This window comes from Dipodomys ordii, unplaced genomic scaffold (assembly GCF_000151885.1).
Source record: "Dipodomys ordii isolate 6190 unplaced genomic scaffold, Dord_2.0 Scaffold75, whole genome shotgun sequence".
Lineage (NCBI taxonomy): Eukaryota > Metazoa > Chordata > Mammalia > Rodentia > Heteromyidae > Dipodomys > Dipodomys ordii.
Window position 1 is genome coordinate 6882260 of NW_012267291.1, and position 26065 is coordinate 6908324.

At 59.2% G+C, this 26065-nt stretch overlaps 1 protein-coding gene across 1 annotated transcript in view; it reads left to right on the forward strand.

The window, feature by feature from the left end:
* The window catches only part of Prex1 (phosphatidylinositol-3,4,5-trisphosphate-dependent Rac exchange factor 1), a 77017-nt gene that overhangs the window by 4217 nt on the left and 46735 nt on the right, over positions 1–26065 (forward strand). Inside the window, exons 3-6 of the mRNA XM_013024315.1 lie at positions 9518–9589; positions 10347–10469; positions 15927–16031; positions 21692–21793. Coding sequence (XP_012879769.1) covers positions 9518–9589; positions 10347–10469; positions 15927–16031; positions 21692–21793 — 402 coding nt within the window. The remainder of the gene's footprint in view (positions 1–9517; positions 9590–10346; positions 10470–15926; positions 16032–21691; positions 21794–26065) is intronic.

The window sequence follows — 26065 nt, forward strand, 5'->3', positions numbered from 1 at the left end:
TGGTGTTGGTGTTGGTGCTGGTGTTGGTGTTGGTGCTGGTGCTGGTGTTGGTGCTGGTGTTGGTGCTGGTGCTGGAGTTGGTGTTGGTGCTGGTGCTGGTGTTGGTGTTGGTGCTGGTATTGGTGTTGGTGTTGGTGCTGGTGCTGGTGTTGGTGCTGGTGTTGGTGTTGGTGCTGGTGCTGGTGCTGGTGTTGGTGCTGGTGCTGGTGTTGGTGTTGGTGCTGGTGCTGGTTTTGGTGTTGGTGCTGGTGTTGGTGTTGGTGTTGGTGCTGGTGTTGGTGCTGGTGCTGGTGCTGGTGTTGGTGTTGGTGCTGGTGCTGGTGCTGGTGCCGGTGTTGGTGCTGGTGCCGGTGTTGGTGTTGGTGCTGGTGCTGGTGTTGGTGCTGGTGCTGGTGTTGGTGCTGGTGCTGGTATTGGTGCTGGTGTTGGTGCTGGTGCTGGTGTTGGTGTTGGTGCTGGTGTTGGTGTTGGTGCTGGTGTTGGTGCTGGTGGTGGTGTTGGTGTTGGTGTTGGTGCCGGTGTTGGTGCCGGTGTTGGTGCCGGTGCTGGTGCTGGTGTTGGTGTGGTGTTGGTGTTGGTGCTGGTGTTGGTGCTGGTGCTGGTGCTGGTGCTGGTGTTGGTGCTGGTGCTGGTGCTGGTGTTGGTGTTGGTGCTGGTGTTGGTGGTGGTGTTGGTGCCGGTGCTGGTGTTGGTGCCGGTGTTGGTGTTGGTGCTGGTGCTGGTATTGGTGCTGGTGCTGGTGTTGGTGTTGGTGTTGGTGTTGGTGCTGGTATTGGTGCTGGTGCTGGTGTTGGTGTTGGTGTTGGTGTTGGTGCTGGTATTGGTGCTGGTGCTGGTGTTGGTGCTGGTGCTGGTGTTGGTGCTGGTGTTGGTGCTAGTGTTGGTGCGGCTGCTGGCTGCTGCCTGCTGGCCAGCTTCCTTCCAGCCGATGCCCTGGGAGGCCCCTCAGGGAAAAAGTCATGGGGCTCTGTGATGGAAGCCAGCCTTGCCCTGCGGCTGGTATACCGGTATGGGGCTCTGCCTTCTGGGGCTTGGCCTCGCGTGGCCAGCCTGGGGGGACAAGCTCTGGGCTTGTCCTTGGGATCCATCCTCGCACCCTGTGGAGCTCTGGGACCCCCTGGGCCAGAAGCAGGGCTTCAGGCAGGCGCCTGGGGCTCACTCCTGTCAGCGTCGCTACCCTGGAGGCTGGGAGCTGAGGATGGCAATTCAGAGCCAGCCTGGGCAGGAAAGTCCATGAGACTCTTCTCTCCCATGAACCACCGGAAAACCGCAACTGGTGCTGTGGCTCAAGTCGTAGAGTGCTCGCCTTGAGCTGAATCACTGAGGGACAGCGCCCAGGCCTGGGTTCGAGCTTTGTGGGCCCGTCTGCTGAGTGAGGGGGCAGGGTGGACGGTAGTGTGGGTAGATGTCCCCGCTGCGCGTGCACCAGGCACTCCTGTGTGCCAGGCCTGGTGTCTCCTCCGCCGCGTCGCTGCCCTGCGCGCCCAGGGTGGAGGGGCCCCGGCGCGCCTCAGTCACGGACACTGCCGTCCACATGGGCCTTGCATAGTGGCGGCCGGGGGCCTCCAGGGCTGTCTTGGGGCAGGAGGGGGGTGCGGACCTGTGGAGAAACAGCCTGGGCAGCGGGAGTTCCTGGGTGGGGCCTGGAGCGCCGCAGGCCCCGCGCAAGGCCCGGAACCTGTGCCGCTACCCAGCCTCTGCCGTCCTGGCCGCACGGGTCTCCCAGTGTGCGGCTCCGTGGCTGCTGGCTTGGGAGCAGTCAGAGGTATAGCACGCTGCCCGTCAGTGCCCGCTGCACTGGGCAGAGTCTTCAGGTCGCACCACAGTTAGCGTCCATCTGTGCGCGCACCCATCCACCCGTCCACCCATCTGTATCCATCCGTCTACCTGTCCATCCATCCACCCATCTGTCCATCCATCTGTCCATCCAGTGGACAGTTGCTCTTCTTTACATATGAGTCACTCACGCTCCTTTCCCTGTGCTGAGCTCTTTATTTTGTGCTTGTGGGAGCCGTACCTGTGGGAGGCCTCTACTTACCCTGGTTGTAGATGGGCACACAGATACCCACTGCAGAGAAGAACCTTCAAACTGACACTGAGATGGTCACTCCTGCTCTACTGAGGGTCAGAGCTGGGTGGAAGGGGGCCTGGGGAAGGTTCCTTTAGCCAGGGTGGTCAGTAGGCTGCCCAAGGGGGGGGTGACATCTGAGTGCTGTGACCCTGTGCAAAGGTCCTGGGGTCAGAGCCAGCCTGGGCTGACTGGGCAAGGCAGGCTAGCTGGGACACGGCACAGATTGCAGGCAGATACCATGCAGCCTGCGTTTGGGGCAGGGGTCCTTTCTTGTTGGCGTGCTGACGCACGGATGTGGTGTAGGTGATGCTGTCGGAGACAGTTGGCCTTGTCTCCTGAGGTGGGTGTGTGGGTGTGATTTATATGAGCTTCCTGAGCCTGCGGTGGGGACTGGACTTGTATGTCACTGGGCTCCCGCCGCGTGGCTGGCTGGCTGGGCCTCCCTGGGCCCTTGTTGGGGTTTTCGGTATCCCTTGGGGACCCCTGTCCTGCCTGGAGCTACTGGTCTTGGCTAAGGCCAAGGAAGTACTTAGGGTCAGTGGCTATCTATGGATCTATGTGTCTATTACCTATCATCTCCCCATCACCTCTCTCACTCTATCATCTGTTTTTATTATCTGTGTATCATCTGTCTACCTACCTATCCATCCAACATCCACATCTATCCATCCATCTATCATCTATCTATTATCTAATCTATCCCTCTCATCCATCCGTCTACCCCCCCCCCCACCCATGGCCAGAGCCTTCGCTCTGGGGGTGTGGATGTCCAGCCCCAGTGCCGCCCCCGCAGCGGTGCACTCTGGGGCTGCTGTGCAGCCTGTGAGAACCTCAGTCTCCTTTTTTTTTTTCTTTTAATTTTTTTTTTTGGTCTGGTCGTGGGGCCTGAACTCTGGGCCTGGGCACTGTCCCTCAGCTCTTCAGCTCAAGCCGAGTGCTCTACCACTTGAGCCAGAGCACTGCTTCCGGTATTCTGGTGGTTCATTGGAGAGAAGAGTCTCACGGACTTTCCCGCCCCATTTGGCTTTGAACTGCGGTCCTCAGATCTCAGCCTCCTGAGCAGCTGGGCTGATAGGCGTGAGCCCCGGTGCCCGGCTCTCAGTCCCCTTTCTATACAGAGGAATTTGGGGGAAGTGGTGGGAACGGCACGCACTCTCCCCAAGTTTCAGACCCCAGGTGGCAGCGGGCAGCTGCTGTCTGTGCCTGGGGCCCGCTCTGCCCTCCCACCCTGCTGTCCGGGCCTCTCCCACGCCCGTGTCCCCCCCTGGGGCCCTGGCCGGCCTGGGAAAAGCAAAGGGGGGCGGGGGAGACATCCATGCCGGCCGCCCTGGCTGCGCTCCGAGGCCGCCGCCTTGTCCGCCGCCTTGTGCGTTCTCTCACTTCTGTGCTTTGTGTTCTGGCTCCCCAAACACAATTCGTCCGCGACCAAGGGGGCACGGTGCAGCCGCCAGCCGGGGGACAATGGTTTCTGAAAATAGAAAGGAAAAAGTTGACAGAGGAAAAAACAAAACCTCTTCAAAGTCATTGTCTTCAGATGTCAAATGTCAGCCGGCAGAGAGGGGAGCGCATTCCACCCATTGTCCAGCCCTGGGCAGGGTCCTAGGAGGCCGCCGCTGGCCCCGCGGCCCAGCCCAATGCCTGGCTCCCCTTTGTCCTGGCGTTCCGGCGGGAAATGACACCCCAGCGTGGCCGTTCCCAGCCTCGCCGCCTCGCCGCCTCGCTTTGGACTTTTCCTCCCGGCACCTGCTGTGCCCGTGCTGCCCCCGCAGGTTGGGCTGGAGCTTGCGTGGGGTGCAGGAGCTCTGGGTTTGGTTCTGTGGGACAGGACATCCAGCTGGGCTCTTGCGGGCCACCGTCGGGGCAGTTCTGTGGGCTTTCCTGTGGACGCAGAGCTGCGCCCCCAACACCACCATTCAACCCACAGACCCTTCTGGCATCGCCAGGAGACTCCAGAGCCCCGTGCAATGCCCCCCTCCCTCCCGGAGGATGCAGCCGCCCAGAGGCTGCACCGGACACAGCCCGCAGGCCGGGCCAGCGCTTGAACCCAGGTCTGTGGTCTTTGTCCCATGCTTAGTGGTGCCAGGGTGACTCTGCCCCCAGGGGACCTCGGGCAAGGTTTGGAGGTGTTCTGTGCTCACTGTAGGGAGAGGAGGGCTGCTGAAGGCCAGAGGAGCTGCTGCCTGCCCTCCTGGATGTGGCAGGGCCCCACGCCCATGACCCCACTCTTCAGGGGTGAAGGAAATGGCCCACAGGGGTGAGGAGAAGTGGGGGTCTGATGGGGAAGGGTCTGAGAGCAGGCCCTGGGTTGTCCTTGATAAGGGTGAGGAGAGCTAGCAGCATACAGGACAAAAGATCCGCACTCTATTAGTGATGTCTGCCCCCGGCTGCAGCTTGGGGAGAGGTGGCAGGCTGCCTGTTCAAGAGGCCGAGTCTCCCAGTGGATGCAATCCATGGTAGCCATTATTGTGTGCTGGGTTGGGAGATGGAGGGCTCCAACATGGGTGAAGGTGGAGGCGGCCTCTGGGCTCTAGCCTCTGCCACCTCCTGGACCCTCGAAGCCCACATCTCAGTTTTCCTGAGGGAGTAACTGGGCCTCAGCATTCAGGCTAAGGCTGGGATTCCTGGGTCCATAGGCCCAGCTATACATGCAGTGTGAGGCAGAGGCCAGATCTGCATGGGGGGCGGGGGTGTCTGCGGGCCCTGTAAGGAGGGCTTGGCGTTCCCCTCCCCCCTCCTCATCTGTCCTGAACCCAGTCACATGACCATATCTGGAGCAGGCCGGGAAGAGCAGGAGGGCCTCTCCCTCCGTGACTCACTCCCAGGCTTGGGGATTGTGGGCTTTTTTTTTTTCTTTGAGTCAGTCTTGAGGTTTGAACTCAGGGCCTGGGCGCTACCCTGAGCTCTTTTGCTCAAGGCGAGTGCTCTACCACTTGAGCCACAGCGCCACTTCCGGTTTTCTGGTGGTTCATTGGCAATAGGAATCTATCGTCTTTCCTCAGGATCCTCAGATCTCAGCCTCCTGAGTAGCTAGGATTACAAGTATAAGCCACTAATGCCTGGCGTGTGTGCGTGTGTGTGTGTGTGTGTGTGTGTGTGTGTGTGTGTGTGTGTGTGTGTGTGTGTGTGTGTGTGTGTGTGTGCGCACCACTTGCCAGTTACTGGGGCTTGAATTCAGGGATGTGGGCTCTTACTTGGCTCTTTCACTCAAGGCTGGCCCTCTACCACTTGGGCCATGCTTCCAGTCCAGCCTTTTGCTGGTTATTGGAGATAAGAGTCTTAGATTTGTCCACCCAGCTGGCTTCAAGTCTGAGTCTCAAAGCTGAGATTGCAGCCATCTCAGTTTCCTAAATGGCTAGGATGACAGGCGTGAGTCTCGGATACTTGCTTGGCAAAAGTTCATTGATTCCTTTTTATGTCGGTCATGGGGCTTGAACTCTGGGCCTGGGCACTGTCCCTCAGCTCTTCAGCTCAAAGCAAGTGTTCTACCACTTGAGCCACAGCGCCACTTCCAGTTTTCTGGTGTGTTATTGGAGATAAGAGTCTCACGGACTTTCCTACTCTGGCTGGCTTTGAACTGTGATCCTCAGATCTCAGCCTCCTAAGTAGCTAGGATGACAGGCGTGAGCCACCGGCGCCCGGCTAGTTCATTGACTTCTAAACGGTATACTTAACGAGCGAGGAGCTGGGCGTGCGCTGATGGGGATGTCCTGGAGGATAGAGGGGAGCGAGGGCACCGCGTGACCATTTCCTCCCCTCAGTCCAGGTGGAGGCCATAGCTGCCAGGTCCCCTGCGATGGAGGCTCAGCTCAGCCCGTCTCCATGGCACACGTGCCGAGGTGCGCTGTGCACCGCAGCGGTGTAGCGTTCTGCTCAGGACAGACAGTGCCACCGGCCGGCTAGCATGCTATCAATTCTAACCCAGATTTGAGGCCTGCCGCCAGCTAATGACCCTGCGGTCCTTAGGCCAGGCTCCTTCCTTTGTCCTGGGTTTGTGGGGTGCCCCGCCCTGTCCCCCGGCTCTCTCAAGTTTCACCATATGTCCAGTGAGTCACCCCAGCACTGCGGGGAGTCCTTGGGGACCACCAGCCCTGCGCCCCAGCAGATCAGGTTGCCGGGGCTCAGAGCTTTCCCTGGGTTTCGGCCCCTCTGGGAGAGGCCCCGGGGTCCCTGGCAGATGGCTGCTCCCCGGCTCCCCAGGGCAGCTGCCGTCTGATTGGCAGGCGAGGCCGGCTGTGGTCCCCGGGGTCTCAGACACGGGTGCTGTGTGAGGGCCGGGCACTGGTGGCCTGGCCAGGGAGGGCTGGCGTGCCGTGTGCAGCCGCCGGGCTGTGGGGCGGAGCACAGCCATGCCAGCCCTGGTGGCCCTGGCCAGGCCGGGCTGGCCTGGTGGCGGTGGGTCCGGGGAGTGGGGGGGCCGCTCACATGCGCGCGGTCTTGGCTGAGTGCTGGCGGGGTCGGGGCACATGGAGCAGCCGAGCCCGGCAAGGAGCGGGCGTCAGGCCCAGGAGTCTCAGCTGCAAAGCTGCCCGTGAGTGCAGAGGATGCCGGCGCCCTGGTGCCACAGCCCCTTCCCCACGCTCTGCTCCTTCCCAGCCGCGCTGGCTGCTGCCTGTTTGCAGCCTCTCCCTGGGTGGCCCGAGCCTGCCATTGTCCCTGCACAATGGTGGTGGCCAGTGCTGTGAGAGGAAAGCAGGACAGGAAGCCCCATCTAGGTCAGCCAGTGGGGCTCTCCTTGTGCCCCGCCCTCCCCAGGCGGCTGCCTGGGTGAGGCTGCCTTTGTCTCCCGGTCTGAGAGCCAGAGGCGGCTTCCTGGCCACATTCCTGTCCACCTCTCTGCTCCTGTCCTGTCGCAGCCCCTCTGGGAGCCTCTGCTCCTTCCCCTCTACCCCCCCCCACCCCTGCTGGGTGCAGAGTCCAAGCCCCTACCATGTGTCAGGTCTTGCTTGTGCTGGGCCTTCCTTTTGATCTTTGAGTCCTACTGTGTGCTCCAGGCAGACCTGGGGAGAGCATCCTGTTAGCAGGAGTGGCTTGTGCAAAGGTCCCGGGGCAGGTGTAGGTTTGGCAAGGGGAAGGAATCTACCTACGTGAGAGCGTGGCCCTAAATAAGTACGGTGTGGGCGTGCTGGACAGTGAAATCATGGAGTGTAGTAAGGATGAGGTCTCAGGCCTATAGTCTGGGGAAGGATTTGTTGTTTTTTTAAAAAATTATTCTTAAATGCACTGGGGAGGTTTTTTCTTTGTTTTTTTGTCATGGGGCTTGAACTTGGGACCTGGGCACTTTCTCTGAGCTCTTTTGCTCAAGGCTAGTCCTTTACCACTTTGGCCCACAACACCATTTTTGGTTTTGTGGTGATTAATTGGAGATGAGAGTCTCCTGCCCAGGCTGGCTTTGGCCCGGGATTCTCAGATCTCAGCCACCTGAGTAGCTAGGATGACAGGCAAAAGTCACCAGTGCTCAGTTTTGTGGAAGGCTTTTTTGTGTTTTCCTTCTTCTTTGGGTGGTAACTAGGGTTTGAACCCAAGGTTTTATGTGCTCAGTTGGTTTGTGTTAGGTTTTTAAAAAGAGATAGCCGAGTAAGAACAGCACCACGCACGTGGTATTCAGGTAAGGGGTAGATTTATTTAGTAGACCTGCTGGGACCAGGCCAGGTTGGCCCTCCACGCGGTGGGGAAAGGCCTGGGAAAGAGAGCTGGGAGATCTGGGAAAGAGAGAGAAAAGAGCTAGAAAAGAAAGGAAAGAGCTAGAAAAGAGAGCAGGTGGGAAAGAGCAAGCTAGGAAAGAGAAGAGAAGGAAAGAGCTGAGAAAGAGCTAGAAAAGAACCAAGAGAGGGCATCTGGGCCTGGGCTAGGCCTTATCTAGGGTATGTGCCGAGAAAGGTGTCCCAGTTGCCCGGGTAACGAAGGTACTGGGTGGAGACTTTGCTGCGAGGAGGGTGGGGTCTGCTAGCCATCCAGGAGCGGACCTTATAGTTTGCTTTCTTTGCTGGTGCTCTACTGCTTGAGCCATGTCTCTAGCTCTGCTTTTTGCTGGCCATTAGAGGTGGAATTTGGACTTTCCTGCCCTGGCTGGCCTCAAATGATGATCCTCAAATCTCAGCCTTCTGAGTAGCTAGGATGACAGGTGTGAGCCATCTGAGCCACTGTTGCTCAGTGTGGTTGACATATTTAAGAAGACCCTTTGGGCTGGGCTTGTGGAGAAGGGGCTTTTAGGGGTGAGCAGGAGAGGGAAGGGTGACGGCTTCAGCCCTGGGCCTGGGCCTGCTGGTCTGGTTGGAGGAGCAGCAGCTGATTGCTTTTGCAGGGACGTCTGGCGACGTTGCTGTGGTGTCTGAGGGGAGGAGCCGAATGGGAGGAGCAGGGGTGGTGGGGGGGGGGAAGAGGTGAGGCTTGGGGAAGTTGAGATGGAGGAGCACTGGGGGGGCCATGGGGGTGGGGTGGGTCTCTTCCCTGGGATCTGGGGCTGGAAAACCGATGTTGGGGGCCGGGGTGCGGGTGGTGGTGATGGGAGGGTTGCAGCACTCGCGCAGGGTCAGCCCCTCGCTCACCTGCCCGTGACCTCCCAGCACGGTCCTGGGCTGCCCCTCCCCCCCACCGAGCTCTCTCCAGGCAGGCGTGGGGGATGGGACAGGCTCTGGATGATCTGTGGCCGGTGGATCCCCCCACCCCAAGCATGGGTCCCTGTGGCCTGTGGCTGTGATGGTTGTGGCAGCTCCCCAGCCTTTCTCCAGGTTAACCCGAGCTGGGGGGCTAGGCAGGGACCTCCGTGGGCAGCTGGCCTCGGTTTCCCTTCAGTGCCAAGTCTGATCCCTCCCCCCACCACGTCACTACTGCTGTGTCTCAGAACCCGCCCTCCCCCCGCCCTCCCCCCCTGCCCCCCACTCTCCCCTGCTGCCCCGCAGGCCTCTCTGGGCACTTGGCCGGGAGGCTCTCTCGCGTGGCGTGGCGATGCTTGCCTGTCATCCTACGCCGGGAAGTCGAGGCAGGTGTGTGCCCCTGCCCTGCCCACTCACAGTCACGCGGCCGAGTGTCACGCCACCCAGGAAGTGTGGCGGGCGGCTGCTGGAGGTCAACAGGACCTGCTCTGCTCTGTGGTACTGGGGACTGAACCCAGCACCTCACACTCGCTAGGCCAGCACTCTGCCACCCGAGTCATGCCTCCATTCCTTCTGGTTTTAAGATGGGGCCTCTTGCTAAGTCTGCTGCGGCCGGCCTCTAACCACTGTCCTCCTCACTCAGCCTCTCATGGCTGGACCATCCCTGTCAACAAAGTGAGATCAGATTGGAGGGGCACTCTGTGATGCAGGAACTCTTGGTGCCCGAGTGGGCCCCAGGCTGGCATGGGGTCCCTGCCCATGTCCCTGGACCGCAGCAGTCCCCCAGGGTGGTCAGTGTTGGAACCTGGCCTCACGTGACTTCCCCTCTGCCTCTCTCCCCGCCCCCCGCCAGGCCTTCCTGCAGCGCATCCGGCAGAACGTGGCCGACTCTGTGGACAAGGGCCTCACGGAGGAGAACGTCAAGGTAGGCCCCTCCCCGTCTTCCCTGTTGCTGGGGCTGGTGCTCCTCCCGGGAGATGCCCGGGCGTGGTGCCCACCAGCCCCAGAGGCCTCTGTCCTGGGAGCCACGGGAGCTGCCTGCATCACTCGATGCCCATCACTCGATGGCGTGGCCACCATCTTCCTGCCTTCTCCTTGGGTCCGGCTCCTGGCCTGGGAGCCTGGCGCCCACCGCTGCCCCCTGCCAGGGTGCTGGACATCGAGTGTCCCTGCAGGGTGCCGGCGTCACCAGGCCCGGCTTCTTCTAGGCCTTGGCCCTGGAGGTCCTGGTCCAAGGGGAGAGGGGTAGACGGGGCCGGGCTGCAGAGTTGATGTCTGTGGGGTGGGGGTGGGGTGGACCCCCACGTCTGGTTCAGGACAGGGACCTGGCCCACCGTGATTCTGAGTTTGCTTTCTTTGCATAGACCAACAGTGTGGCCTTGGGTTCTGTTCTCTGAGCCAGGGGTGGTGGCTCACGCCTGTAATCCCAGCTTCTCAGGAGGCTGAGGTGTGACAATCATGGTTTGAAGCCAGCCTGGGCAAGAAACTCTGTGGAACTCCTATCTTCCAAAAAGCCAGCAGTAGAGCTGTGACTCAGGTGGTAGTGTGGCTCCTGTTGCTCCAGCCATCCCGGGGCAGACCAGCCGGCAGAGGCTGGGCTGGGGAGGATGTGGCCTGTTGGGCTGGCTCTGCCCTCCCGGTGAGCCCCCACGGACCCTGGCCCCCGGCCCTCGTTCCCCCAGATCCTGTTCTCCAACATCGAAGACATCCTGGAGGTCCACAAGGATTTCCTGGCCGCCCTGGAGTACTGCCTGCGCCCTGAGCCGCAGTCTCAGCATGAGCTGGGGAACGTTTTCCTGAAATTTGTGAGTATAGTACCCAGCGCCGGAGGAAGCAGCATCCGGCCCCCCCACCCTACCCCTGCTTCCGGCCCACCTCCCTGGCCTGCTCTGGACCCCTGGGGCCTCTCTGCCCAGGTGATGGGTGGTCACCTGCACATTTCAGGGCCTGTGGCCTTCACGTGGAGAATGGCCTCCCACAGGACGGCTGTGTCCTGGGCTTCCCAACCTCCTGCCCCAGGGGTCCCGGGGTTGCTCTTCTCCAGGGCCCTCCCCCACCCTCCCCTGCCCTCCCCATTCCACAGGCCAGCAAAAGGCTCAAGCCAGTGCATTGGCTCAAGCCAGCAATCCTAGCTACTCCAGAGGCTGAGAGCCAAGCTTCATGGTTTGAAGCCAGCCAGGCAAAGAAAGCCTGTGAAACTCTTATCACCAACTAATCACTAAAAAGCCATAAGTGGAGTCATGGCTCAAGGGGTAATGTACCAGCCTTGAGGAAGAAGGCTAAGGGATGATGCCAGGTCTGAGCTGAAGGTCCAGAAGTAAGACACACGTGCACGTGCACGCGCATGAGCGCACACACACACACATAGACAGACAGAACGGGGCCCAGACCCTTCCTGATGGTCAAGCCAGCGTTCTGCTCTTCGCACTTCATCTGCACCCCTGGTGTTACTGGTTTATTCCTTTGCGAGTAGTCACTGACGGCGTAAACTTAGCAGGGAAGCATGCTGTAGTGTTGGAAATGGCCGGAGCCCATGTTCTTCGGTAACAGAAGTCCTCTAAGAAAAGATGGAACCGGAGGGGTCACTGTCCAGCAGCCTGGGCCGGGGACACCCTGGGCTTCCTTGGCGGAAGGTTCCAGGGTATAGATGCTCTGAACGTGTCACGTGCATCCGTCTCCAAACCCCTGAGCTGATGGCAGCGATTGAGAACGCTGGTGTGAGTCAGTGTTTTTACTTTAAAAAAATCACCTCGCTAATCTAAGCTGTGAAAGCATCGTTCCCCTGGTGAGTCACTGGCTCAGGGGGTTCGGAGCAGTCTGTCTCTGCCCCAGCTGGGAGCAGCGTGCAGGTGGCTGCAGAGCAGCTGCGGGCTCCGCAGGCCCGGCAGCCTCACTGGAAAGCATGCCCCAGCAGGGGGGACCCTGGGGTGTGCACGGCAGCAGGGAGGAGGGGCTGGGCCTCCGTCCCACGGTGCCCGGGTGGAGAGTGGGCTGTGCGAGAGCTTGGGAGCCATGGACAGCAGCTGGCTTAGGTCTGGGCCTTAGACATGGCAGTGCATGTGGGATGGGGCTTGATGGTGCTATGGCAGCCCGGCAGCATTCAACCTGGCCTCCTCCCCCTCCCTCCCCTGCTAGCTACCAACCCAACCACTGCCTGCTGCATTGATCACAGACCAGCCCCAAGTGGCCTCGGCTTGCGCTGCTCCATGTGCCTTCCAGGCACCGGCCTTCAGAAAGTGCGCAACAGCAGTACCCATTCCACAGATGAGCAAACTGAGGCTCAGAGAGGTTAAGTGATGGTGCAGGGTTGCAGGGCTAGGATCAGGACTGAGACTGAGACCAGATGGCTCTGGACCTGTTTCCCCCCCCCAGTCTTATCCGATATTGTCCCCTAAAACACACACAAGCACCCCCCGAAGTACTGGGTCACAGGCCTCGCTCGGGGTGTGGTGCTGAGTGTGTGTGACTGATTTGTTTCCTGTGGTCAGGAGGCTCCCAGTGGAGGCCAAGGGCGAGCTGAAGGTCATTTTACATGTCATTGGGACGGTGGCACATGGAAGACGCAGATGGGGTCAGGGGTGACTGTCCTGGTGTCTCAGGTCAGAGGTCAGCCACTGAAAACAGGGCCCTCCAGGGAGGCTTGAGTCTCAGTAAACCGCAGATGCCACTTGAGCATCAGCACATCTCACACCGTTTGGGACGTAAGCAGGGAGGGGGCTCTGTCGCCCGAGGGGTGAGTTGGAGAGAGGGCCAGGCCCCTGGGCTTTCTGGCCCCAGCAGGGACCCTGGATTCTGCTCTGCAGATGGTAGGAAGCTGTGGGGTTTGAGCACAGGAGTAGCGCAGTGAGGTCCTGTCTGATCCGAGCCCACCTCTGTGTGATGATGGCAAGGTGAGGAGACACCCCCTCCCCCTCCTCCCTTCTCCCTGCTGGAGGCCCAGTCCCTTCCCTCCTCTCTCCTCCTGGTCTCAGTCTTTCTGGCTGTGGTGTGGAATGGATGGTCACCATGTCACCTCAGACAACCCCTGGTACCCCTGGGGGGGGGCTAGATCCCCTTCCCTGGGTGTCTCTAGCTGGTGACACACCCAGAAAGCCACCCGGGTCAGTGTGTGCCCAGCCCCACCACCACGCGAAGTGCTCAGCCTGGCGCTGGCCCCTGGGAGGAAGTGAGTCTGTTAGAGGCTTTCCATATTTGCAGGCCTGGGCCTGGGCCGCAGCTGGGCTGCTCCTTACCAGGACGTCAGGATGCTCGGGCTTTGGAGGGGGGGAGGCTTTCTTTTGCTAAACTTAATGTCTCCAGGCTTCAAGCTGCCCCCCCCTTTCTGATCCCTGAAGGAGAAGGGCTGGGGGAAGGAAAGTGGGGGGTGGGGGAGACAGGATGCTGTATCTGTGGCAGACATCACCAATCAATCATAGCACTAGGCCTCTGGGCTCCCCAGGGGCTGCGGCAGCACTGCCATTGTTGAGGTTGGCCCCATTGTGGCATAGATGGAGGTGGACAGGGAAAGTGTAGCTTCTTGAGCTTAAATCCATGTTTTTATTGTCTTCTCCCTTTCAGAAGGTGTCTGTGTCAAGATTACCTTCACTGTAAGTGATCAAACCCCCCCCCCCCACTACTTCAGATAGGCTTTCCAAAAGGATTTTTGCTAGGTGCTAGTGCCTATAATCCTAGCTACTCAAGAAGCTGAGAGCTGAGGATGTTTGGCTCTAAGCCAGCTCAGGCAGGAATGTCTGTGAGACTCTTATCTCCAATTAACCACCAAAAAGCCACCAGTAGAGCTGTTGCTTAAGTGGTAGAGCACTAGCCTTAAGCAAAAACAAAAACCTCAAGGGAAGTGCCTAGGCCCTGAGTTCAACCCACAGTACGAGTGCACACACATCCAAAAAAGGATTTTTGTCCATGCGTCTTAGTGAAAGGTTCAGAGAGTGTGTTGGATATCTGGATGGGATCGCTGGATCAAGGAGCCCAGATGCTGTCTTCTGGACCTGACTTTTCTCTACCTTTGGGTCTTGTTTTCCTCTATACTGGGTTTGTTTTAAAGTTGGTATGGTGGAGCCTTGTGGTGGCTGTGTCAGCTCAGCCGCTGAAGCTCAGAGAACACCTCTTTCCAGTAATTCTGTGAGTCCTGCAGGACTGGCTCGGGCCCAGGGTGGGTCACATGGCCACTGTCCCCAGGAAGGGAGCTCTCTGGTTGGTTTGGACCGGGTCACAGGCTCACCTGGGATGCCCGGGGCTGTGGTGGGATCAGCCTGGGGAGAAGCAGGGAGCTGGTTCTGGGGCCCACCAGGCCCCCCTCACCTCCCCCTCTCGTTCATTTTCATTCAGCAGAAAGTCCCAGTGCCTGCCATCTGCCAGGCTCTCTTGTCCCTGCCATAGTTTACCAGTGGCCTTGGCAGATGCAGGCCCTGTGCCCATGGAGCTGCCGGGCCAAGAGGACAGAAAGAGAACGAGAGTTCTCCTCCTGCCTGCCTGCATTCAGAGCCCAGCCCTGCCTCTTCCGTCCAGCTGGTGTTCTCCGCAGCAGAGGCCTCAGACAGGGCCTTGCATCACAGACAGGAAAGGGCCTCCCTCCTCCTGGCCTGCCGTCCCCACGGGCAGCTGAGGCCTGGTTCTGGATATGTCCTGCAGCCCCCTCCTCGGCACTCTCTGCCCCGGGGTGAGCCTCTGCCTTCCAGATCCTCTGCGATCCCCTGGCTTGTTGGAGACCAGCGCAATTAGATCTGTGCCTTCCAGACCCTTGGAGATCCCCAGCCTCCCGTTTCCTTCCCTGCCCTCATTTCTATGTCGGTTCCTAGGTGCGCTGCAGTGTGGGCCAGGACGTGTGTGGTGTTTTGTGGCGTTCCTGTGTGTGGCTGCGGCGGCCACTGCTGGTGTCTGGAGCGTGTAGCTTGTGTGGTGTCGCTTCAAGATGGAGGGCCTGTCTTCGGAGTGTGAATCAGTGTGCGCGTGGGTGCACGTGGGTACACACCGGTAATTGTGGCATTGCTACTTTCATGGAGCAATTTGTGCTCCTTGATTGGTTGAAACTAATCCTGGTTCAGTGGCAGCGTCACGTGGTTGGCACTCCATTTGATCCTCCAACAGCCCAGGTGTGGGGCTCTGTCCTTCCGCCTGTTTAACGGAGGCAGAGGGAAGCAGAGCAGCTCTGCCCAAGGCCACGTACCACTGCCGGGAGTGTGGCGCTGGCTTTGTTTTTGTCTTCATGGCCTCGCTCCAGGGGCAATGGGTTTGTGGATCTGTGGATTTGTGGTGGGGGTCGGCGTCTTTGTGGCTTAGACTCCTGCCCCCGTCCCGTGGCACGGCCATGAGTGGGATGTAGGCATTGGGTCAGGAGAGTTTGGGTCCTGGTTCTGCTGCGTCTGTAGCTGCGAGACCCCGAGCAAGTCTTCGGTGAGTGCCTGGGTCTCCTCCAGTGTGGAAGGAGGGGCCGCGCTGATCTGAAGCCCGGAGTGCCTGTCCTCTGCGCCTGGCCTCCCTCAGGACATCTGCACTGGTGTTGCATGGGCAGCTGGTCCGGGGGCACAGAGTGAGGAGAAGGCGGCTGGGCCCCTGCTGACCTCTCCTTTGGCTCCTCATCCCTGCAGCCTCTTGCTGAAGGGACAGCTTAGGCATGTTTAGAACAGGACAAGTTCTTACCATGGAGACCCACCTCTTCCTTCCTTAGTCTCTTGGGGGGTCTCTGGCCGCCCCAGCCCCGAGCCTTTCCTTCCTAGCAGCCCTGGGGCTTCCTTGTTTAGGGCTTGGTCGGTTCTGGAGCCCTTGGGAAGGGCAATGGCTCTGCTGAGAGCTTCCTGCCCAGGGGGCTCTGTCCCCTCCACTTTGGAGCCCTCAGCCCACGATGTGGATGGGTGACCTGCGGTGACCTCTGCACTTGGGGCTCAGGGGCACCTGGGAGTCAGCAGAACTATCCTTCTGCTGTGACAACTCTGACTTACTAATGTCACCTTGTCACTGGGGACCCTGAGGCTCAGGGAGGTCAGGTACCAAGCCCCCAGTTCCCAGCGAGAGATGCAGATGGCCCAGGCCTGAGCCCAGGCCGCCTGGCTCAGTCACCCCTGCTGCGTCATGGGTTCTGGGTACAGCACTGGGACATGTAGAGAGGGAACCCCAAGTGAGCAGGCCTACCCCTCCTAAACCCCCACACAGCAGCCTCGTGGGGCCTGGGAGGCCTGTCCTCCCCCACCTGGCCTGTGGCCAGGGGCGCCCCTCCAGCACCTGCCCTCCTCCGGGCCCGCCTCCCCAGCTCTGCCCCTGTCTTGCAGAAGGACAAGTTCTGCGTGTACGAGGAGTACTGCAGCAACCACGAGAAGGCTCTGAGGCTGCTGGTGGAACTCAACAAGATCCCCACTGCACGGGCCTTCCTTCTGGTGAGTGCGTCGCTGCCTGGTCAGCTTTGGGAGGCAGGCCGGGCAACGCTTTTCTGGTGGGCTCTGGCTGGTGGAACTGCAAGGGCAGGCAGGGGCTGGGTCTGACTCCCCCAGGTGCTGGCTGGTGATCCTGACAAATACAGTGGTGATTGCATTACTGCCGTTGATACTGGGCTTACTGGGTATCAGGGTTACCCAGAAATGGAAGGAAGCTGGTGAAACCTTGAGGCAGTAGGATCCGGGGACGTTTGAGCCCTGAGAGGGCTGTAGGCATGGCAGAGTGTCGGTGTGCAAACTATGGCGTCAGGAATGGGTCTGGGCTGTCCATCCTCAGACAGGTCCTCCCTGGTCTCTGGCAACATGGCCTCTGGAAGTCCTGTGCTTTCCCTCTGTAGCCAAGCAGCCTCAGGATCAGCCAGTCTCCTCTTTCCTCCTTTTAACAGGGAAAAATCTCCAGTCTGATGTTCAATGGCTGAGCTTGGTTCAAAACCTTATCTCTGGACCAATTGCTCTAGAAGAGAGAATTGGGTGATGTCCTGATTGGTCACTTCTGAGGGCGGAGGGCGGAGTTGGATCCACACACACCTGTAGGGCTTGAGGGCAGAATGAGTCACAGAAGCAGAGCTGGTTTGGGTTTGTGGGGCTGCGTGTCAGTGGAGGGTGGATGGTGGTCAGGCAGGATGGTCGATGCCCATGTCATCTCTTCATCAAGAGCTTTACTTACCCATCAGACACGCTGTCAGTTGTCACCTCTTTTGAGCCTTGCAGCCCATCTGTTGTGGATGAGTGGAGATAACACATTTGTCCACCTTGTGACAGTGGCTTAAACAAGATGGGCATTTGTTTCTCCCTCACGTTGGCAGCATGGTTGTAGACACTCTGGGTTGGTCAAAGGTCCAGAACTTAGGAGTGGCCCTCCAGGACAAGGTGCAGTGACCCCCTCATCACATCCTAATTGTAGGTGGTCGGATGGGGTGGGGTGAGGAGGATAGTCTGCACCTGCTTTTTCCACTCACATCCCATTGGCCAGATGCAGTCATATGACCACATCTAGCTGCAAGGGAGGCTGGAAAATGTAGACTTCATTTTGGTCAGCCCTGTGCCCTGCTCAGAATTACACTGCTGTGGAGGAATATGCCAGGGGACGCCTCACAGCCATCGCCAGAGGTGATGTTTAGGGTTACAGAACAGTAAGTGGTTACTAAGAGTCCGTACTCGAAGAGTGATTGAGCTCGTGAGGTTCCAGTCCTGGCCCCGCACTCGGAGTCTCCCCTCATTCCATCACAGACTCCTTGGTCCCACACAATTCGTTTTTCTACCAGAATGCTGAGATCAGCACGCGTAGCACAGGCGTGTCACCAGGTTCCAGGAGCTGGGTTGCATGTAAGGAAGGCGCAGTCTCCAGCTAAGTATTTCCAGAGTTGCAGTTCAGAACGTTGCTGCTCACTCATGGGCGGGTTCACGCCACTTGGCCCAGTTCCCGCGAGCATCCGAAGGTGGCAAATTGGCCAGCTGGTTCCATTTTCATCTCTGGCTTTCATGTGTTTTGTGGCTGCCGTCTTCCTCCCTGGCTACTGTACCTTCATGTTTCTGTCTTCACCTTCATACTCACAACGTACTAGGAGCTGAACGCGAAGATGAACTCACACTGGTCACGTCCACCCCTGTGGACCGGGGTGGCCACGTTTCTGCCTTTCAGAAACTTTAGTGCCAGCACCCAGTTCCTTCTGCCTGTCATTGGAGGGTGTCCCCTGTCCCCAGCTGGGGTCCTGGGAAGAGGAAGGTGACCAGAAGATGCGGACAAGGGCTTAGAAAGGAAAGAGCCCAACCTCTCCCTCCCTCTCTGGCCCCGTCTTCCTGGTAGACTGGCAGCAGCTGGCCTAGGGCTGGCTGGGGACGGGTGGGTGCCAGCACACATGCCATCTGTCTCCCTTTTTCCTGGCGTCTCCTAGCTCTTGGCCACCTGCAAAAGAGCTGTCACGAGTCTGTTGTGGGATGTTAAGATGCCAGGAACAGATGGAATCTGGCTTTCTGCATGACGTGCTATGCTCTCGCTGGTGATGCGACAGGACTCGAGCGTTTCGTGTCTGTTTGCTTGTCCGTAGTAAGGGGGTCCTTCACTCATTCCCTCCCTCCTCCTTCATTCACGTACTCATTCATTCATCCCATCCCTCTTTCACTTCAGTCACTCACTCATCCACTTGCTCACTCACTAATAACTCCACTCATTCATTCCCTCTCCCTTTTACCCCACTCATCCATTCACTGATTCCTCACTTACTCTAACACCATTCATTCATGAACTCATTCACTGGCTCAATCACTTTTTCACCAGCACCTTCACAAGTTCTTCTCTGGTTGAGATGAGTCTGAGCCCTGCGGCTACAGACGAAGAAGGCAGGAACAATGCCTGTCCTCCCAGACTGACCGTTCTTGTAGAGGATTCTCTCATTCAGCCTCAAGTTCTACGGAGGACATAAAGGAAGTCGAGGGCGGTGAGTCGAGCATGTGGCTGCTGTTTCAGTTTAGTCTTCGAGGAAGATGCGGTGCAGAGGACAGTGCAGTAGTGGACGGAGGGAGAGGGAGCTGTGGAGTAACTGGAGGGAAAAGCTTCCAGGTAGTGGGAGGAGAAGCAAGGCCAGAGACACCGGAAGAGGATGGTGATTCAGGAATACAAGTCCCTGGAAAGAGCCGAGAGCTGGAGAGAAACGTTTATGTTCAGGCACAGCTTCCAATACTCAGCACGCTCATCGAGTGGCGCACGTTTCCGTGTTGGCCCCCAGTGCCACCGCCGGGGGCGTCCCCTCCCTCCCCTGTACCACAGAAGATTCTCCACTTCTTCCTGGCTGTGTCCTCTGTGTGCAGAGCGGAGCACTGCACCCTTCTCCACAAAGGCTGTTTTGCTTTTCTGGAACTCTACCTGAGTGGGCTCAGACAGGCTGCTTTCAGATCTCGGGCCTTTGCCGGATGCAGGCTCGTGGGCTTCGTCCCCGCAGGAGTGCGTGGCCTTCCTCTGGGGACCAGCTGGTGTCATTGTCTGCAGTGGGCAGGGTGGTGACAGCACAGTCAGAGAACAGTGTCCTTTGTCCTGTGTAAGGAAGACCAGGAGAGGCCGACGTGCCTGTCCACAGCTGCCTGGCCAGCGGTCCTCCCTGGGGGGCTTAAACAACACTTACTCGGATAGTTTTGGAGGCCAGGAGCCTGAGTTGGAGTTCACAGGAGCACGCTTCCTCCAGTGCTCCCGGAAAGGCTTTGTCTCCCCCCCCCCGCCCCCCAACGCCTTGGCTGCGGCTCCCTCCGCTGCAGTCCCTGCCTTGCCCCTCTTCCGTGGCCTCCTGTGTCCTCTCCTGCTCCTACAAGGACTCGAGTCCTTCCAGTCAGGTCCCCTGTCCAGTGTGACCTCATCTTAACCAGATGACGGCGGTGAAGACCTTGTTTCCACCCACCGCCCAGCCCCCACAAGGCCACTGCCCCGGCACGGGCAAGGTGAAGGTGGCAGGGCAGCAGGCGTCCCTGGGGTACCTTGGCCTGTGGTGTGGATGAACTGGCCAACTCCGGGGGCCAGGAGGGCTCAGGGCCAGGCGCGGGGCGGGGAGGAGGGGCAGGGGCAGGTGTGCCAGGTGAATGAGAGATCCCTCTTGGGGTGGGACACAGGGTGATAGGCAGGTTGTGGGAGACCCTTTGGGGAGGCGGGGCTGGCCATTCCCAACCCTGGCTCTGGGGAGAACCACCAGGAAGGGTGCAGAGCCCGGGGGGAAGCCCGTGGCCGCTCACCTGAGTGTCTTCTGTGAATGGGACGGCTCTTCCCAGGCCCTGGGGGGAGGGGCAGGAGTGATGAATGGCGGCTCTGTGTGTTTGTTGTTTTCCCTTCAAAATGAGATTAAAGCCAGACAGTCTGGAGGGCCGGGGACTCGGCTAGTGTCCGTGGCAGTCCTGGGAGACTCCTTGATCCTGGACAAAGGGACCAGCCCTTCTCCTGCCAGGCCCCGGAGCTTCTGGAAAGCTCTGCCCACCCCCAGGCTCCCCGGCCCCTGTCCAGCACTGACATCATCAGGGCAGCTAGTGGAGCGCGCTGGCCCCGAAGACAAAGGCCTGAGTGTGAGCAGCGTCGGGCTGGTACCTCAGCTGCCATGGCCTGAACCCCATCTGTGCCGGGGGCACCCATGGGGGTGGGGAGCTAGGGGCCACAGCGGGGCTCCGGCTGCTGCACGCCGCTTCCCACGGAGGTGGGTGTGTTGCAGAGTTCGAGGGCAGCACCCCCGGCTGAGTCCCTGTGGGAAGGAGACAGCCCGCGCTGTTCTAAGCCATGAGCCCCAGCTTGCCGTGCACGGGAGGGTCCTTGCCTGGCACACGCGGCCCTTGGTAACGCCGTCAGCTCACACCTGCATCTGAGTGCGAGCCCCACCCCCCACCCCAGGCTTGGACCTGTGCCCAGCACCGGGTGGGCCCACACCGAGTGTGTGAGTGACAGGCTGGGAGCCCTTCCCCCCAGAATCCAAGTTCACTTCCGGTCTTCTGGGCCGCTGTGGTGGGGGGCTGAGGTGCCTCATTGCCGGGCTGGGGGTGGGGGCGCTGCCACCAGCTCCTTCCTTGCCTTGTTAATTTATGCTTATGGATGTGTTTGGCATCTCATGAGCCCAGGGACCCAGGACCGTGGACCGTAGACACGTAACTCAGGGTCCCTGATGTCCAAAACCCTATGCTTGCGTGGGAGAAGTTCCCATTCCAAAGGGCCTGGGTCCCCACCACAGAGGCTCCAGGAAGAAAGAGCAGTCCCGAGAGCCCAGTGCAGGCTGATCTCAGGGGCCGGATGGGCCAGATGCTTAGCACTGTGGTTCTAAACCTGGAGTCCTCCGCAGCCTGCATGCTAGAACCCCTCCTCTCGGCTGGCTTGTTCTGGGGGTGAGCTGAAGTGGAAGATGCCAGCGTCTGCGCTGTGACACTGGCCTGGTCATGGTTTCCAGTGACAGCCCTCTGGTTCTCCCTGCCCATGTTAACAGTGCACAGGGTGGTAATGACACTGTATTTTGTCTCTGTGGGGGGAGGACAAAGCACCCTGGGCTGCCCTGGAGGAGGCAGTACCCGGGGGCCAGGGCATTGAGTGACGGCACGGACAGAGCTGGGCACCTGTGGGAGGAGTTAGGTCATTGAGTCCTGGTAAGAGCTGCACCTAACTGGGCTAGCTGGATGGTTGGTATACACTCGGCAGTGCCCACCTGTGAGCCCACTTCCTAGTGAATGGCTGTTTCGACTGCCTCAGCATCTGCTGTTGTAATGCAGCACTAGTTACTGTCCCTGGGTGACGGTTGACAGTCAGCGTGTGCATGACCGGGAGCTGGCAACTGTGCCTGTGAAAGGTAGATGGTAAATGTTTCAGGCTTTGCAACTGTACGGTCTCCACTTGAACTGTTCAAGGCTGCCTTCATAGCTCGAAAGCAGCTGCAGACACTGGGTGATGCCTGTGGTTTGGTCTAAGACTTTTTACCTGCATCCGGCTCCCAGGCCGCCTGGACCTTGAGGTAGGTTTTGTGCTGGGTTGTAGATGATGGCCTTTCCACTTCTCCTTGGGTTGCAAAGTTGCTTCCCAAGTGTCCTGCTACATTAGAGCACAGGTGCTGGGCCTTGGTGGCAAGTGATAATGAAGGTCCTTGTCCCTGCAGAGCTGCATGTTGCTGGGAGGCCGGAAGACCACGGACATCCCACTGGAGGGTTACCTGCTGTCCCCGATCCAGCGGATCTGCAAGTACCCACTCCTACTCAAGGTGAGGCTCACCGGGCTCTTCCCCAGAGAGGAAGTGTCACAGGAAACCTGCCCTGCACTGGCCTCTGCTACTTCAAGGAGCCGAGGTGTCTGCCGGCAGTGTTGGCTCCCGGCCGGCTGCATCCAGACCAGGCCCTGACCTCCTCCCTGCTCACTTCTTTATACCGTGGAGTCACTCTGATCGCACGCCTCCTCAAGCTGGGAGTCAGTGTGAGTGTGAGCAGCTCTAGTGCTTCTCAGGAAGTCCGGAGAGTCATCAGACTTGTCACAAATTCTGAGCCATGTGGTTTGACTTGAGCCAATCTCATGAAGCCTTTCCTTGTACTGCTCTGTCTTCTAACCTGCTCAGACCTTTATTTACTGTTCACACAGGTGACCAGCCTCTGAGTAGTGCAGCTGATTGGCTGAGACAGGGTTGTACGTTCCACTCAGGTCCAATGACAGCGAGCAGGGCCGTGTTGTGTTCTGATTGGCTGAGACACAGTCTTACATTCCAGTCAGGTCTCCTGACAGAGATCAGGGAAGCAATGCTTTGTTCTGGTTGGCTGAGACAAGGTTGTATGTTCTACTCAGGTCCAGTGACATTGAGCTGAGCAGCAATGCTGTGTTCTGATTGGCTGAGGTCTGGGTCAGTGAACCAGTGACTCTCAGCCAAGACTTGGGTCCTGTACTCTACCCTTGAACTAGTCACTAGAGCCCACAAGGCTGGAAAAGAGGACAGATGGGACCTCTCCCCCCGCTTCCCCCCAAATCTGGGGTGGCTTGGCTTGTGTCTACTTTCTCCTTCTGCTCAGCCACCCGGGCTGGATCTTGAGCAGAGCAGGGTAGATCTGAGTGTGTGGAGACCCAAGGCGCTTGGGTCTCAGCTTCAGAGTCCCACTGGGTGCTGCCACCTTGTGCTCCCTGTCAGGGTTTTTCAGCCCTAACAAGTGTTGGGTGATGGCAGTGCCCTGGCTGGCCCCTGGGCTCCCGCTGCTGGTAGCTTATTGAGAACTAAACAAAACAAAACACATTCAGAAGAGGATGTAACAGGAGCCAAAGGCCGCCTGGGTTTGGGCACTTGTCAGCTATGTGACTTTGAGCCGGCCATGCCACTCCTGCTTTGATTTCTCCTCTGGAGCATGGATTTGTGCTAAGAGCCCTTCCAACTTGTCAGGATGAGTGAACAGGCGCTGCGGCAACTTGGTCAGCACGGTGACTGGCCTGCTTGGGGAGGTGAGGCCACAGGGCAGGGAAGCCGTGGTGTGACCAGTGTCTTCCCAGATCCTCCCCCGACAGGCATTCTGAGCTGCCAGGTGCTCAGGCATCAGACATACAGCACTTCTTGTTCCCTGTTGAGGCCTAAGACAAGCAGCCTGAGCTCTGTGGGTTTGTGCCAGGCCTGGTCCCTTCCTGACTTTAGACCCTTGACCATCTACCGTCTGAGCCGCTAACTCTTTGGATTCTGGGTCTGGACAAAGTTTGAGGTTCCAGTGGCTCTCAGAGCAGCAAGTTCCAGACACTTGGGGTGGAACCAGTGCACAGGTGGCTGTGAGGCCTGCATCCGCCTCCGTCTCCCCAGGGGCTAGCGGTCAGACTCCCGGGAGAACAGGACAGCGTGCAGACCTTCAGCCCCACTGCAGGAGAGGTCCGTAGGAAGTGTGGCAGCCATGGTTCACCCTCCTCAGCAGAGCTGCTCATGGGGCTGATGTGCCTCTGGGAGCTACTCCTTTTCCTCCTCATGACGGTGGTTGTGACGGGTGGATGGGGCATCCGGGGAGCTCGGGGCCAGCCAGCAGGACCTCCCATCCCTGTGGGGACCGCACGCCTCCCCCGCTGGCAGCAGCCCAGTGTCCTGGCCTTTGGTGCTCATGACCAGAGCGTTTGCATCAGTGAGCAGCTGGGTCCGAGGGGACCTTGTCACCCACAAGTGTCTCCTTCCTGTCACATTTTCCAGTGCATTTCTGAAAGGCAGCCCTGTGAGCTCCTGCCTGGGATTCAGACTGCAGCCTGTCCCCTTGGCCTCCGACACCCCCACAGATGTCCCCTGGCCCCCATGGGCCTCCTTGTCCCCCTGACCTCTGAATGGTGCCAGCCACAGGGTCGGAGTCTGCTGGGAGAGAAGGAGGCAAGAGAGAAAGCCTTCTTAAAGGGAGCAGCCCAAAACTCTGGACTTGAACATTAACGTAAGAACAGCCAGCACATTGTGTCAGCTCTCCAGACCAGCCTGGGCTAGATAGTATTTGCAGACTTTGTGGAGTTTTCCATCCACGCTTCCAGCCAGGGAGATGATTGGGGTTTTGGGTGATGCCCCCGGTGCACAGCTGGCTGGCCCGAGAGTTGGGACCCAGCACCCTGGCCTCTGCAGGACACTCTCTGAGCACACACAGCTCTTGCTGTGGAGCCCATGGTACGCTGGCTGCTGTTGGCTCCTGTTGCCGGTGCTGCCAGGCAGGTAGAGGCCGTAGCTAGCTGGAGGGGGTGCCACAGTCCCGGCCTCCCTCCTTGCTGGCCGCTGGCTCCCAGCGGCCTTTGCTCCCCGGATCTCAGTGAGCTGGTGGGGCTTCCTTCTGGTCTTTCCATATGTCCACTTGGTCTTGTGATGGCCTTGACCATTCTGGGGCCTTTAAAAACAAAAAGACAACACACTTAAAGGGATATTCAAGGTCTCTTCAGCGATCACTGCGGTAACTCTGGAATGTTCCCAGCACCCCAAAGGAAGCCCCAGGCCTACCAGCAGTCCCTTTTCCTCCTCAGCCACGAACGGTAACTTGGCTTCGTTCTGTGTCTGGGAATGGACCTCTCTGGATCTCTCATAAACGGAGTTAATACTTGTCTTTTCATGCCTTGGCTTCTTTAGCATCGGGTAGCCTGTGTTTGTACTCTACTCCTTTTTATGGCTGAATGAGATTCCACGGTGTGGCTGGACCTTTATTTACGCCGTCTCCGCTTTCTGTGCAGATCTACGTCTCTGTGAACATCCATAGACGTGGTTTTGGATGGGCTTTCCCACGACTTCCACTCTCCCCTCTGTGCTGATGATGTTAGCTGGGGACCCTCCCCGCTGCCCCGTCTCCCAACACCAGGCTTCTCCTGCACACAGCAGCGGGACAGCAGCTCTTATTTAGCAAGCCCCTCACCAGCGCTGGCACCCCTCTGCCTCAGACGCCGCCCCCCCCCCCCCCATGGCTTCCTCAGGCAGCAGTGCCTCCTTCCTCCTCCAACTCACTCAGGACAGACTGGAACTCTCTTTGACACCTGCTGCCCCCCCCCAGCTCCTACCTCCCCCACCCTCCAGGATCCCCCCCTCCTGCCCCAGTCTCCCCCTCCCCCTCCTTCCCTCTGCCCTGACTCACCCCCCCAATCTCTCACCTCCCCCCCAGCTCCCCACTTCTGGCTCCCACTTCCTTTCCCCTCCCCCCAGCTCCTATCCCCCCCCCACTCACCCCACCCATGCCCAGCCCCAGAGGAAGTCCTGCCAGCTCCACCTCAGCACCTGCCCAGGGCCTGACCACTTCCTAGCTCCTGTGTCCCCCTCTCCCCATGGCCTGCTGTGGCTCCTGGCAGACTTCCCATGTGCCCCTCCCCAGACCCCCCCCAACCCACGCATTCAGAGTCAGTTCATGCTGAAAATCCCCTGCCGGGCCCTTCACCAGCTCACCCTGGCGTCCTCTCTGTCTCCTCTGTCTCCTCTCTGTCTGACTTTGCTCAGCCACTCTTGGCTCCCTGAGGGTTTGTGAACACCCCGGGCAGGATCCTGCCTCAGGGCCTTTGCACGTGCTGTTGCCTCTGCCTGGGACGTTGTTGCCCCAGGTATCCCAGAACTCCCTCCCTGGACTTGGTCCAGCCTTGCTGCCTGGATGTCCTGATCTCAGGGGGCCTTCTTCCCTGGCCACCTCCGTGACAGGACCACGCGGTCCCCTTCCTGTCCCCTCACCCTGCTTTTGCTTTTGTCTCCCTTGGTGTGCTGGCTGCCCACCCTGTGGCTGTTCATCCTGCGGCCATGCTGGTCAGTGAGTGCGGAGCTGTCCACGGTGGCAGCTGCCCCAGTAGAAAACTCCGCATTGGGTGTTTTTGCAGAATGTGCCCTGGGCGTCCGGGTCTCTGCACCTCCCCTCCCCTGCTTGGCGGGGTGACACAGCCGTCCCCCAAGCTCCGCACGGGGACCTTGCCATCCAGTGGCAGGCTGTCATGGCAGCTGGCCACATCTGGCCGGGCCAGCGACCCCGGGAGCACCAAGTGAGGTCCACGGCCGGGGGATGGCGAGGGCACTTCCTGGAAGGGTGTGTGTCCC